The 16,870-nt window shown below is 32.4% G+C and overlaps 1 protein-coding gene across 1 annotated transcript in view; it reads left to right on the forward strand.

Annotated features, from left to right (window-relative positions):
- Nucleotides 1–16,870, forward strand: part of LOC115440377 (heme peroxidase 2) — a 53,773-nt gene that overhangs the window by 18,584 nt on the left and 18,319 nt on the right. Inside the window, exons 2-4 of the mRNA XM_030164647.2 lie at nt 10,034–10,198; nt 10,678–10,829; nt 16,113–16,279. Of these exons, the coding sequence (XP_030020507.2) occupies nt 10,034–10,198; nt 10,678–10,829; nt 16,113–16,279 (484 nt within the window). The remainder of the gene's footprint in view (nt 1–10,033; nt 10,199–10,677; nt 10,830–16,112; nt 16,280–16,870) is intronic.

Genomic DNA, 16,870 nt, shown 5'->3' on the forward strand with positions numbered 1-16,870 from the left:
GTCAAATACTCTACCAGCTTTTGATATATACAAAACTAAATACATATAGCGATCTATGATAGTGATACTACAAATATATACTACTTTAATAAGTTACTGGTCTGCTCAATACTGACGAATGTTTCCGTGACCTAGAAAGCACATTAACCTGTATTTTATGATTCATAAATGCAACAATTGTTTGAACGAGGCAGACCTATTGTTCCTTTGAAAATTCAGTTGCTAACTGCTAGTATATTTCGCTCAGAACTGTATTATCTAATCTGACATCCATTTATTACAATAGTTAAGTAACTAACGAAGTAATTCAAAAGTAGTAGCAATAAATTTAATTGAATTTAATAAAAACGAATTATTTAACAATAACAGTTCAATCAGAAACAGTTTATAACAATGTAAGCATAGCAACCAAAGCCTGCCACGCACGAACCGTCCTCAATGAAAAACAATAGAGCAATAGACATTCTCAGAATCAATAAAGCACCTGTTAGACTTCTTGAAATGCCATTTATAGATACGAGAATGTGTCGAAGAAGCATGCCGGATACGATAAAGGTTGTCCGGCGTCCGGCTTATGGAATCTTTATCACGTGTTTATATTATTGTTCCAATTTCAAATTACACAATAGGTAACTGGCAGGTTTTGGCGAAAAAATAAATAAAAGAGGGTGAAAGCATTAAAGGCTCGAAATCTCTGACTTTGTTGAAATATCATTATACCCTAATATTTATAGTAGTCGAGTAAACCGTCATTCTAGGTGCCGGACGGTGTTTTCTAAATTTCATAGAAATATAATTTAAATCACCAAGTTCCAAATTTCTATGATGCCACTTAAAATTTTGATACAAGTGAGTCAACTTTCTCGGTATCGATAATTATTACTCGAAATTCCATCAAAATATAGTCAAGACATGAAGACGTATGCAGGATATGCCAAAGGTCGCCTGGTGTCCGGTTAGTGAGGTCATTCCGATCGTCACGTGAACACATTTTGTTGTTCCAATTTTAAATAACTACACTAAAATTCGGATCATCGGCCGGCGCGGCGCACGCACAGTTTTTTTCCATTCAATTTTTTGTTCTCTATTTGACCCATATGACCCCTCGCATTCTCTAACTAATTTATTGTAATTTATTATTGTGCAAGTCCTGACTTTTTATATTTATAAATCTGTATAAATAAACATTATTTTTATAGTTTGTAATATTATTAATCGCAACTTTATTATGTCATAATCATCACCTGCTTCTGACATAAACATATTATGAAGAGTTCATAATAGTTTTCTTCTCAGTTTGCATTAATTGTGAAGGTTTGTTACTAGCATTTTCCGTACACTAGATCCTGTCTTTACATCAAAATTTCAATATTATTTTAATAGTTAATAACACATCGTATTATGATATAATGATTATAACCTGTTCTAAAGTATCACAAAGAACTCGAGCGCAAATTATGTAATAAATGTATTCTGTAATAGCTTATTTAGTCGCTATAATAGTAACATCGAAATATTAATTAACATAAATCATATTATAACAAAAGAATGCCATAAAATTACGAAAACTACGATCAAAAACATTTTTATTAGATACGTCGGTTGGTTGGTTGAAGAAATGGACATAAAATCGTTCCGAAAATATTTATTTTTATAAGTTTAAATACCTGTGTGCTTTTAACGACTGCAAAATATTTTTTAAGAGTAGTTTTATAATTTGATTTTCCTAACCTACCTACATCATGTTTATATAACATCTCGCTTGTCTACCTACAATACAAATAATAAAACCCTTAATTATATTCAAAATAACATTAAGTTAACAGAATTATTATTATAGTGTAACTTTGTCACACCACGTGTATAACAAGAAACATTCTCAGCGAATTTATTTTATTTAAGAAAGGTTAAAATGTATACCAAAATCTATTTGTTTCACCGTAGACACTAATTACCGTCCCTTAGATTGTTGACAGTATTTATCAAAAAATACTTTGTAAGTATATAAATATTTAATACTCATTGTTTATTTTTCAAATACGTTTGTGAAATGAAGGCGATGCAGGGTGCATTAACATGAATTTACGTAAAATTTATGTAAATACGTTGCATGCGTTTAACAAAAACCACGTAACTACGTTTGTATTTACATAACCTTCCCAAACGAACAATGGGTGTCCGCGTACTCTCAAATGAATCAAATATCCTCAATTGTTTGACATATGCTCATCTAGATACGGCATCCGAGTGATGAAAATATAACCACGATAAAAAAAGTCTTTCAACAACCGTTTATTACTAAAATAAATAGTGCCTTATTTTTTGAGATATAACCAAACCAATAGCACATCATTCTTCAGTCATTATTTAAAATATGGTCATTGCCAACAAATTTTTAATTAAACTACGCGTCCCTAAATTTTTTGTATTAAAAATAAAATATAGAAGCATTAATATTAATGGCAGTGTCTGGTACATTTATGTTTATTAATTATACAAATAACTTATTTTAATATAACAGCATTCTTTCAATTATCACAAAGAATTAATTTGCATAAATCTAACTCAACTTATACCTGCATTTTTAAACAATACGCTCAATTATTATTAAGGAAATACAAATGTAACATTGAATTTGAAATAGCCTTTCGCAAAATAGACATTACTAACGATTAGCCCACACGCAAAAGTCGACTGCGCTTTCTAAACAAAAACACAATTTTTGTAGACAACACTATAATTCGGTTTTTTAACAATTCCCGTACACTGGCAATATGCATTAACCGTATTAAATATATTGGCACAAAAATAATCTTGATATAAATGTTTTTGTTTGGCTCAATGCCGTTGCGACTTGACAACAACCGGGCATGACAGCTTAACGTGGTCTCGACACGGAAGGGAAATAAAATAAAAACGGAACAAGTGCAATTCCAAGTCTCGCACCGATTCTGTATCGCAACACTTTCATCCTTACTAGACATTTTATTAAGGTATTGGAAGTAACAATGCCATAAAAAACCCTCTAAAGTTCAGAAAGACGATATAAGCTTAGTAAATAATAACAGGTTTTCTTTAGTACTACAATTTGCATATTTTCCAAATAGATTGTAGTTATTAAACTCTCAAGGCTTTAACAGCTTCTAATGGTCAGAAATAAACTTCGATCGCAAATTACATTACACTAAGCTTACATAACATAGGGCCCTTACGCGTGGCGCATCTAGCAGAACTATTTCCGTCCAAGTTTCGCCACGTCTGACCTTGTCCAACATACGGTGTAGATATTCGTTTAAGCATTCAAACTTTTTGGTCACGTATTGTTAGCGAATTGAACGCACTTTCGCTTTAACTAATGTCAAAATGATCGAGGCTGTGAACAATTATTATCATTGCCTCTTTGACATTGAAATGGATGTGAGCGATCATTTGTGGTAATTATGCCTTTTGTTCCAAGGTAGGTTAAATATCAAATTACTTAAAAACTTTAGTCTGAGGTCAATGTTTTTGTTTATTATATTTCTGCATAAGAATATAACTAAGGGTGTCTCAGTGGCGTAGTATTGCATATGCGGTACGACTAACGCGCTGAGATCTTGGTTCCAATCCCGGGTCTAGCCAAATAATTGCGGCAATATTTTTCTGTCATTGTAATAACTCAGTCGCTATTTCTGAGTCTGCCTCTGGGCAGGAAGTTGGCGCTGTGTTATCCCCATACGTCGGAAAACACGTAAAGTCGTTGATCCTACGCTTGATGTCTCTTCAGTCTTATCGGATTGTCGTCTCACTGGACTATGAGAGTGAAGGAACACAGAGCGCACCTGTGTATTGCGTACACACTTGTGCACAATAATTTCTCCTGCGTACCAATCTCATCTTCGTTGAGATATCCCAGAAAATTCGTTTATTGCCCTTGCCTTCTCTTATTTGTTGCCCGACAGATGGCACTACTGACGAAGTCTAGTTGAATCCATCATTGCCCTACTGTTTATTAGCTACAATTATATATAATACAACTACATACTTACTTATAATACAAATACATACGTATCGTCATAGACACAAGCTTATAATTTTACCCTCAGATGAGGCAACGTTTTTCTTGATATTAACAAACTAGCTTTATCCAGTATGTCTTTAGGCCCTTAATGTTGCAAGACTACAATCTATAATAACCTTTGACACCAGTCCAGGGAAAACTACTATAGAATGCAATCTACTCGTCGCGAATGTCCAAGTAACAAAAGTTAGGCAACTAGTAACAAGACGATGTACACGTGTAGCGAACAAACGGATATTGTGGAGTTTAAAACACGTTAGTAATCTTTTTAGTAATTTCTAATATTATAAAAGATTGGAGGTATCAACAAATATAAAAATCAATAAAAACATAACAATCAATAAAAGCTGTAGAGTGCCAGAGTGTAGATTTTGCTTTCACCGCCTTATTCTAGTCATTAATTTAATCATCAATCAAAAAATGTCGTTAAAAATTCGAACAGTTACATTTAAAATTCTTTCAATATCTTAGTTTGATATAAAATATATTATGTATAATATTACTACAATATCTCGCAAACTAACGCATGCATCCTATCACATCATGAGACGGAATACACAAGACGGAAAAGTCAGAGCACCAGTTGCGCCTCTATGTACTCCTTCGGGGGTAAAAGGCTCGAATGTGAAATGAAAATCTTAAACCTTAAAACAATTCCAAATCGTGTTTTGCCACAGTACTGTCACCAATTATTATATATAGTTATAATTAATTGCCAGTAGGTACATCAAGATGTTAATTCCAGCTTAGCAAATAATAACAACAGTATAAAAAATTTTTTTTTTACGAAGAAAAATCGCGCTATCTCTCCCATCACATGGAGGTGAGTGGCACGGTTATGATGGTTTCCCGATCTTACGGCCCAATGTCGACACTCGGAAGTATAGCTAATCCGAGCGAGCATTGGACCGAGTCGCTAGCCCTGTGTATACCATACCGTTATACCAAAAAAACTCGCGATTGCCGCCTTCAGCGCATATGTTATGGCGCCGGCGTTACGGTTTGCACTGAGATAGCTGCGCGGAACTGTCCCTGCGCCAAACCGCATTCCGGTACCTCTCTAATTAAGGAGGTTAAGATGCCCGAGTACGCTAAAGGACGTCTTTGGGGTCTATGATAACGAGAGACTGACAACCCGCATTGTCGTCCACCTCGTAGTCGCTGCAATCGAGCGAGCAGCCCCCTACATTACAAGTCCTGCATATACACTCTTGCTTCGCGAGCAGGTTTGACATTTAGAACGATCTAGTTTATTCAACTCGTCTGCAACTTGTCAAATGCTGTCATAGTTGAAAATATTCTATGTCATTCAATTGGGTAATGTGTCCGAGTAATAAAAGGTATAACCTACTTGTTGATGCATATTTTAATATTAATTGAAAAATGTTCAATTTGGAGCAATTATGTTACGCGTTGTTACTTAACCGAATTATCTTACGCGTGTAAAAGTTTGATCTCATGCCATTACTGGGCCCTTACTCTGTATGATAGTGTAAACGCGTAACGCGGCCGTGTCATGTTATCTTCAAGAAATGTGCGTGGAAAGGTATTCTGTCAGACAAATTTCTATAGTCTTAAACAAGATGCGTTGTGCTACGTGCTTGTTACGCACTGTTAAAATAACGTGCGGGATAGAGAATAAGGCCCCTGATGTTATGAATTTTCTCGAAGGTTCTTGACTGGCTCAGAATTTCTTGTAATTCAAGCCACATAAGACACAAAAAAATTATCTTATACATGTCATTATTAAAAAATCGTACTAATGACAGTTTCGCGTGTAAAACATCATAATCTATAGATGCATATGAACAGCTCGTAAACCCCAGAAGACATAAATAATTTAGCAAAAATTGTATTGAAACATTAGTTTTATGATCATTGATCAGTTGGTAAATATGAACTAAAATTTATTATAACCAAATGTATTTCCACGTGTAAAAGTTTTTCCGGGATAAAAGTCCCGCTTTTTTTCTCCGGGATAAAATATAGCATTTGGGGGTAATGTAGGTTCCTATTAGTGAAAGAATTTAAAAAATTGGTTCAGTAGTTCCAGAGATTAGTCCCAACAAACATAAAAACAAACTTCTTCATTATAATATTAGCATAGATTAAAACCTAAACCATAAAAGCACATATAACTATGATACGACTATCAAGCTGACGATATACCAATAACACGTCTATTTCTTCCAATAAACTACTCTATAATCTAGTAAACTAGCCTTATGCCCCACAGCTAAAAAGAGTTCCAAAACTAAAAATACCAGTCATTATCACAAATAATTCCATTAACACAATCAATCAAAATTACCAAAACAAACAATCAATACAAATCATTAAATTTGCACGTAAATAGCTCATTATCTCGTCACAAAACACGATTCTTACCGTATGCCTGTGATTAAACATTACACAAAGGTCCGGGATTGAAAGTCGCTTGACATTTGTGAGGCGCACGCTTGCCAGCTGACTACGTGCCGGCTCCTGTCCCCTTTCAAGGCAATGGTTAAAAAATATACTTTCTAAACCGTAAACGTATCGTTAGTTCCTAGTTAATTTATCTTTATGGGATAGAATTTATAATTAAAACCAATTTGGTATAAAGTTAAAATATTGACGATTTATATTCCATATTCAAATTTCATTGTAAATAAACATTTTAATTGTGTTCAGACTGTCAACCGTCTTTAAAGAGTAGATATAAATATCAAAAAGCGCCGATAACGATCGCAATTCTTGATCCTTCGTTAAGAATACATTGTATACATTCATTTAGTCACGAAGTTTCCGCGAGAATTATCATAGAGTCGGCGCGAACTGAATCGAGGACGATCTAACAGAATGATTCTACGTAGGCCTTTGTGCCAAGGCGTCTCACATCCTGTTGCATAATAGGTTTTCCCTGAGACTAAATGTGGGATGTGCATTAAAATAAATTATCCATGCATTCATTTTTATGTTTTGTAACTCTATTGCATCAGGTGATTTGTAAAAATAAATAAAAATTACGTATATTGTTGTGACAATGACCGGCATAACACGGATCATAAAATTATGTGTGAATAATTAACAAAATATGAAATTATTGCAAATGTGAATAAATTATATTTATTCTCGCAATACCTATTTTAAGTTGAAACAGATTTAATTTTAAAACAATAAACCTAAGTATACACAATACGGGCTGAGTAACTAGTCAAAAACGTTAAAGTGAATGGTGAAACTGTTTTGTTGAAATATGCAAAGAATTGTTTTGTAAATTAAACAGTTTCTCACAGTGAAACGAATTATTACAACTCGCTTTTGTTTATTGTTTACTAATACTTCACTAGTTGTGCCTATTGAACTGTTTTTTTACGTAACAAATACTATTTAAATTGCCAGTAAATATATTTTAAAGTAAATTGTATTGCTCGTATTCATTTGCACAATTTATACCTACACATTAAACAGAATTCATTCATTCTCAAAAAATATTTATTTCAACCGGAAATAAAAAAATAAAAAATCTGATAATAATCATAAGTATTATTGTTAATAAAACACACACATACATACAAACCAAATTGTTATTGCGAAACTCTGGAAGCACATACAAAAAAATCTTTTAATCGGTTTCCTAACCCTGTATGTTATGAATGATTAATTTTTTGTACAATGTCAATGACATAAGTTGAGTAGAAAGTATGAAGTGTTCGAACCGGTATATGTCATAAGAGATGCCAGATAAAAACGAAAGCATACTTGCGGTCATCTGTAAGTATGCGGTCCGGTTACTGATTTTTTACTTCCTACATGGTCGTATAATAACTTAAAACCGTATTTTATAATAATTACCCGTAGTAATCTTGACCAAAACGTTTTATAAAACTATTTTTTGGGAATAAAATAACACATAGTACATATTTTGATTCTACTGGTCTATTCTACTATCTTTTACAATCATGCAATACAGTTTAAGTCTTTATTTGCTTTTGATAGCGACTGATATAAGACGCCTCACCGAAAGGTGTTGTATAAATTCCAGTGTTTAAAAAAACGTTAATTTTATAGCCTAGAAAACACATAACGTTTCCAGAAGGTTATTTCGGTACATTTTTTAAATATGGGAATATGTTTTTGTTGTTTTCAAACACAAAGTATACAGAATGTTACGGTAAATAATGACATTTGTTTCTCTCCTTTATTATGATTTAATCCTCTAATTAATATACATCGTTCTAGGTTTAGACCTAGATCATCTACCAAAGAGTATTTAAAGAAGGTAACAGAAGCAATACCAATACAATATTTTGAGAAATAAGTACTTAAATCTCAAACCACAAAGCATCAACCTAATTTTATTAAAAGCGTACATAATGTCGTGTTTTTTAATTTTATAAATATCATTTTACGATTCGAAGTTAGTACTATACTCTTTTAATATATTCATAGACTAAACATGTTTGGTAGGCATTGTTATATGGAAACATAAAATAAAAATATAAATTATATGTTATCAGTATGTTATGATCATTTTATCATAATAAATTATATTATTTTTAGATAAATTTTATTTAACAGTGTTTGAACCTAATTTAATCCTTATTCGATTTATTATTATGTGTCTTGTAGCCAAATTACCAACACCGAATTATATATTGTTGGTATTGGTTTTGATAGCAACATTGCTAAAGAAAGGCGCTCCTATGTGTATTAACGCTTTCATGTCCATCTCCTTTTCTAAGAGCTATATTATTAATACCATACTATAATTTTAAATTATTTGATATTTATCGCACAATATATCGCAATAATCGTGTTAACATTAACAAGTAAACAACTAACTACATAAAGAGTAATTACTACTTTATTACACTAATGATTTATTGTTAAAGTATTCTAAGATGATTCAATAACAGAAGTATATGGCTGTCAACATCCATGACCGTTTGGAAATACTTATAGGTCAGACCTTGTTCCATTTCTGGCATTCGTTGAGCACAAAAATTCTCTTAGGATTGCTTTTTTATATTTAATATTTGGGAAAAAAACAATTACAATTAAATATTAAAGAAAATCGAGCAAAGAAAAGCAAAAGCAATATTTCCAACGCACAACTAATACATACAAGAACGAAAACAAATACTAATAAATACAAAAACAAGTTACTAATTACATTCTTGTTAATAATGAGAAGTTTGCTTCAAAAAGACTGCGCGTAAATAAGGAAAACTCAATGAATCGAAAATCCTTTAGACGAGTGTCAAAAACAGTTCTCTCAGGCTTTAAAACAGATGAAGCCGGTCTTATTCTATTGGCTATATTTCTCATAGATTATGTTTAAACGGTCATTAGTGATTGTCAAATAATAATGTTAAAAAACGAGTTAGACCACGATTTATTTATACAATTCCTAGCTGCTGACATTGATATATAAAAAATGGGGTTAGTGACTTATTCATGTCTAAATTGTTATTGAAAAGGGTTCACTAAGGTCAAGTTTTTATGTGTATTTAAGTTTAGATTATCATCTATTGCTCAGATTTTCAAATTTAACGTACTATGCAAGTCATTACTGGTAATGCGAGACACATGGCTGCTAATCCGATTAATTTCGGTTATGAAATATAAAAGCATTTCTATTACAACATGTGAGGGATTACGGTTATTTACGTCATTTTTAATAAGGAATTACCATACCTATATATTAAAGAAAGTATTTGTAATACCACATATTTTTTTGTCACTAGGTGTTGTGTTAGAGGTTTCTGCTGCATGGTAGATCTTTTCGATATAACAGTCCTGCAGCATCATCAGCATCTATTCCAGAATTAATTACCTATACGTTTTAGGGGATGGCGTCGTCAATCACTGTGCTAAAATTAATCCAAATCTGTTCAGTGGGATCGGCATTTACTTCAAACAGATATTCAAATATATTAATTAAACTCTTTATTTATAATATTAATAAGATTATTTCTTTTGTTCCAGGTTAAGGAGAAGTCTATTGCTTTTTGCCGTAGCGTTCACGATACAAACATGCGCCCAGAAAAGCAAAACAGACGATAATTTACAATCGGTCCCTAGCGACCTGAGGCGAGTTGTGAGCGAAGCGTTAGCTTTGGAACGAAGATTTGCGCTGGGCGCTAATGATGCGTAAGTAATTTACTATACATTTTAACTATAGTTAATATAATGAGGGTCTAAGTGGACCTGAAGTCCATTCACATCGGTACTCGGTAACTTTGAAGATTAAATACCATTTCCTTGCCCTTAACGAACTAATTAATATCACTGCAAAATGTTTTTACCCAATTTGTGCAATATTTCCACTAATGACTTAGATATTATATACATAATCACATGGAAAATATGGGTTTCAACTATCAAGACCTTGTCTTTATATCATTAGGCTTCACGCAAAGGTTTTCAACTAGTTGCCACAACACTACACTCCTGTCAACTACTATTAAACTCACAGTTGCCGAAAAAAATACTAATTTCACAGTGTAGTGTGTCAACAACATTGTCACTGCGTCTGCGCAATATCTTCGTACAATGAACAACAGATCCCTTTATTATTATTTCCGCATCACTAATCTTCCATCACCAACTATAAACCAAATTCCTCACAGACAAAACTGCACGTCGGACGACAACTCAAACACGCCTTGCCCGCCAAGCAAGTACCGGAGCGCGAGCGGCGAATGCAACAATGTACGCCACCGACCCTGGGGGAGACGGGGCGACATCTTCCTTAGACTGATGCCGCAGAATTATGCTGACGGTGAGATACGTTATATTATTTAACGTCACAATAACACATAAACATTTTGATGAATTTAGAGAGATAAATATTACCATTTACTGGTGATTATGTATTGTCAGGTTTCTGGTTTAATTCATCAGTTACTGTCACTGAAAAAGCTATATATACTGCAACAGTAAATTAAAAATATATTTAAAGTTTTTACTGAGTAGCTACTCTTTAGTCATTGCATCGGCGGGAATGGGTTTACCCACGCAGAAGCCCTTGAGTAACCTAGGGGAATTTGAGACTCCTTGTAAAGATTAACATCGACCGATTTCTATAGACTTTTTCTGTTCGTGTGCAATGGTGGATTTTAAGTAAAAAACTTGCTTGACTTATAAATGATTATTTAAAACAACTGGACGTTGTAACTTGTGTAGGGAATGTTTAATTAACCCCTATTTAAAAAAATATATTACATAAATAATTAAAATATGTAGTCAAATGCTCCATTACATATTTTATAAGATCTTTAAATATCACACAACAAATATAAAGAAATACTAGATCTCTAATAGTTGTAATATGCGCGACCTGTGAACTCGCCGTTTGCTAAGTTAGTTTCTTAAATATTTTCTTAAAAATTTTAGATTTTTTATTTATAAATTGAATGAATGATCTGGGCTTTCCATGAGTAATACGAGTAACAAAATAGATTATTTACTGGCTGTGCAATTTCATAGCAATGATTACACTTACACTTGTATAAAACAATAGAGTAGAGAGTTAAGGACTCAAGTCCATGTACTTCCATACCATTATTACAATCAATTACGATATCACAGTACAAGTAATTACTCCATTATCGTTCCAATACACAGGCTATATATTTTACAAAGGAATTCCATATTCAAACTGCTATTAAAAGCAAACGTCACAATGTATAGAGGTTAAAACTACATGAATACTCCTTGCACGTCAAAATATAAACCGCTTTTAATGAAGAGACGCAGCCCTATCCTTGATAGTTTCCACAACGGCTTAACGTGATGGTGTCCAGAACTCGCCCGAAGCGTAGCCTCGGCTCTGTTACAAAATCATAAACAACTCAATTATGAAGGCAATAATTAGTTCGATCTCCGACATATATTTACCTATTCGTTTTAAGTCCGCCTTAACTTAATAACAGGCATTTTCTCTTGGATAGTAATGTGAATTATTAATACTAATAAGTATTTAATACGGTGTAACCTTATTTATATTTTAAATCCTTGTATTTCCAAATGGTTTAAAATTATATAAAAGAAGCAAATATTTTGTATGTATACAATCTACGAAATTTTATTCGCGTACTAAACGCGCGCTCTACTACTACGAATTTTGTACATTAGTAAGCACCCGAATTACATCCCAAAATATAACAAACAGACATATAATCAATTTAAATGGCGCATATCTAAGTCATTACCTTTTTTAAAACCATTTACTCAATAATTTAAAATATAAATTTTGCACAGATATAACATTGGAATCTCATATCTTTAGCATATTTTTTTAATTATAACCCTCCTTGTGACGTAGTCGGGTAAAAAGCATATTAACTTTAATACCATAATTATTGTTGATTTGACCTCTATATACACGGCCATGCTTCTTTTTTATAAATATCAAACATCAAGACACGAGATCTAAAGGTTTTCATATACAACTATGAATAAATTACTTCACTTCACGCTATAAAACCATAAATGGTTTAAAACAATGACACAGCTTAATGAGTTACAAGTGTATTATACTAACCCCCTTATTCATAAACGTTTTTTATCTAAGGACGGAGTAAAGCTGTGATAACAAGCCTGTTTCTCAGTGCCCAACGGCACTGAGAAATATAGGGCCGTTGTGATTGGTTATTATTGTTGTGTTCAATATTAGCCAATCACAACGGCCCTACGTCTACGCACTGTGAAGACTGCCATGCCGTCAGCACTGAGAAACAGACTTGTTATCACAGCCTTACTCGCTCGTTAGATAAAAAACGTTTATGAATAAGGGGGTAAGAGTGTATATATATAAATACTAAATGAGAATAATAATTGATGTAACAAAACTAATTAAACTATAATATAGTGTAAGGTCAGGGGGCCCTAATCCGTCTAAAGGCACCCTAACATATATTTCGATTTAGTTTAGGATTCACGATTTACTTTTATATTTTAGGTTTAAATAATAATATCCATTTCAGATTATTAATACGCCATATAGGTATTGTCATCATTGTATACTTAACACACTCCATGAGCGTAAATTCTAAGAATCTTCACATGTTTGATTTTACTTTTAATCAAACAGTGACTGACTGATGTAATCAGCTATAATTTTGGAACTCAAAACCATTTTCAACCGTGAGTGTTTGTGATGAGACAATATTAATATTGCGTAAAAATGGCTTGTTGTTCCTTCCGTGATTAGAACAAAACTTGTCCCTTAATAAACAGAATAAATACGAGCGAATTTTTAAGTTATATAAAAACTTGTAGCATGGTAAATAAGTCAGGCAAATTCTTTATTATTGAAACAAAATTATTTTTAACTTTTATTGTCTTATTAATTCTGTGTGTATTCGTTGTGAATTATCGCTTACTTTAACGGTGAAGAAAACTTGCATACCTGAAAAGTTTCCCATAATAATTTCGAAGGCATATGAAGTCTACCAACCCGCACTAGGCCAGCGTGGTGAACTGAGACCTTAACCCTCTCAGTAGCAACTAGCGGAGGAGGCCCGTGCCCAGCAGTGGAAGTGCATAAACGGGGCTGATATTATATCTTATTAATATTAATGCTAGATATTTAACCATAACTTTTTCACGTTAATACAGAAACGTAGGTACCTGGGGAGATTAATACAATACACATTTATGCACTACATTCATACAAATGTACCGAAAAGTAAAACCGGGTTTGTATTAATAAAATCAATGCAATTTATAAACACGAAATTAAGGTCACTCTGAAACCATCAGAACAAAGTGAGTTGTTTAATAAATTGCACAGGTCTCGAATACGGTTTTAACAAAAAGGAGGTCACTCCTGAAGAAGGCTATCTATTTTCATTTGCATTATTGACAATATTTTTTTATAAAGTCGAAACAAGATTATGGTGACGAACTTAGCTGAGTTGCTGATCAGTGGCAAAACTGCGAAATAGGTTTTAGTTCCAACGTTTACCCTTATATTCTTGTCAATAGGATCTTTAGTCATATAATTAATAATCCAATTTATACAGATTCTCTAAAAAGTATATGTGTAAGTGTAATAATAATAAGGCCATACAAGAAAATCAAATGCCCATAACCCAGATGCCTAAAAGAAACAAAACGAGCCGCATATTATTAGCACATGCAGGTTTTTAGTAACTTAAACAACAAACCGAGTGCCGTAATAGGTTTAGAATACAAATAAACGTAACACGAAGAACGTTAATGTACGTGAATCGTCACACTCAGCATGCGGAAGCTCAACAATGGACGATACGGCTAAATGTCAGCGGTAATGCTTATGTAATCAAAATTGATTGAATTGTTAAGGCAAGAAAATAGCTTCTACATGAACTGCTTAATAACTTTAATGTGGATTGACTGTGACAGAGAAATATCAATTCATTGAACGTAAAAATATGATTGCATTTGATTTTAACATATTACTTTAACTATTGTTCTCCTGTATTCGGTGTAGTAGTTCCTGAGATAAGCACATTTACTAACAAACTCTTCGGCTTCATATAATAGTCTAGATAAGGTGATGTTAAGCATCATTTACTACTATAAAAGCTATCACACCACATTACCCGGCAATAATCGTCGTCCTCAGAAATAATTGGGAAAGGTAAGGCCGAAGGAAGAATCAAGATATTCAATTAGGCACTGAACTTTGATATTTAATGCTTTAATCTGAGTTTATTAAAAATATGTATTTTGAACTTGAAGAAAAAGACGTGAAGTACTTATATAAGCAATTTATAGAAATTAAAAAACAAAATATAAGTTAGAGAAATTAAAAATTTAATTAAAAACGCATAACATTTATTAAAATTACAAAAATATTTGATCATATTAAATAACAATAGCTGGGTGGTGGTATGTATTTTTATCATCTAAGTAATTATAATTAAATTAATACTTATAACATAATACTTACAAAGGCATCCTTTTTTGGTTTGCAAGTTTAAAAAAAACAAAATACTATCATTTACCATTAAAGATTTTTGTTAACCTTAATACGCAATTATAATATACTTACCAGATTTTTTAACATAGAAACGGACGCATCGATATTATCTAAATGTTATGCATACTTTATACTTATACTTGATTGCTATTTTAGGATAGTATCTGGCAATTTTATTGTGAATTGATATAATAAAATTACGAAAATCTGTTGCACTAGCTATAAAGATGTATGTGTCGATAATTCTATAAGTTTATCGCGCGTAGAAGGCCTTATAAATGCAAACCTATAATTAATATGACTGGATACCAACTTTATAATAATAACTGATGACCAGCAGTTAAACTAAACTTAATTTATATTGAAGCATTCCAAATTGGAGCAACGTCAAATGAATATGCATCGGATTAACTACCTAATAAATTATAACAGCTCCCTTCTAAACCATTATTATATCATAAATTTGTACCTCGAAATCCACGTATCTAATTACTTAGAACTTCTTGATGCAATTAATGTAGGAGAGGAATGCGAGCTATTTGTTAATTTGAGTATCAACTATAAAAACTGAATTAACTACAGAGTGATTTATTATCATTTCGTGATGGCATCCGGTACACGTCAAAATTTGAGTTCAGGTAGAAGTTATACTTACACTGCTTATATTTTAAGAGTTGTTGACATTTACTCATGTTTTTTATCTTAACTGTCAACGCATGCCATAATATATATTAGTAATATAAAAATAAAAAATATGGAATAATGTAAGCCATTAAATGACGTCATATCGGCTTGACCATTGCTTCTGCCACTTAAGCTTGTCCTACTCTAATATGGGGTAAAAACAATTTTTTAAGCACGTAGAAATAATTAAACTTAGTTTTTACGTCCAGATCCTGCAAAAAATACAAACTTGATAAATATTTATATTTACTACAAATCTTATAAATATTTATTCTGATAGAAACACCAACACCACTACATAATAAATTCTAATGCAATATAAATAAGGTGCAATATCTGTGTGCTACAGATATGTATTTAAATATTCTGATAAATTTTCAAATGTGCATTACCTTCTACATCTTATTCTAGGGGTGTCACAACCTCAGACGGTGCCCCACCTCCCAGAGCCCGCCCTAGCAGTTCGCGCTGTGAACCAACTGACGCAGCCTGCCGACCATGATTACGTCACCAGTATGCTGGCTGCGTGGGGACAGTTGCTCATGGATGATCTTCTGGCGACGGCTAATGGGAATAAGGTAATTTTGATTTATTTTACCTATTATTAGAAATGTTTGGGGATTGGCCGTAACAAAAAATGTCCGTTACTCGAGAATCTGGAGAATATTTCCGTCCTGTATCTGTCCGATCTGGAGAATCTTTTATTTTTTACGATTTAGATAACTATTTCTAATGTATATGATCTAAGGTATAAAGACTATATTTCAATCAACATTGAATACAGAACAACACTTTATTAAGGCCAAGGTTAATAAACACGCGCCGTCAAAAAAGAAAACTGTAGATACTTCCATTACGATGATCTCATTTGGATAAAATAAATAAAATAATAAAAGCGAAAGATCAAGTCGTTGAACAAAACTAATAATTTAATGTAAGTACGATACAGTTGTCTTAAAAAGTAAATCAATATAAAATACTTAATATTTATTGTAATGATAAAATATCTTTAGCTATACAAGCGAATTTATTTAAGCAATAATTAAATATTCTCATGTGCCTTGAATTATTGTAAGCGCAACTATGTTTGCCTACGTCATGAATAAAGCATTTTTTAAAGCAATAAAATATATTTTCTTGAAAATTATAACGAAAAAATATTATTAGAT

This window comes from Manduca sexta, chromosome 12 (genome assembly GCF_014839805.1).
Source record: "Manduca sexta isolate Smith_Timp_Sample1 chromosome 12, JHU_Msex_v1.0, whole genome shotgun sequence".
NCBI lineage: Eukaryota > Metazoa > Arthropoda > Insecta > Lepidoptera > Sphingidae > Manduca > Manduca sexta.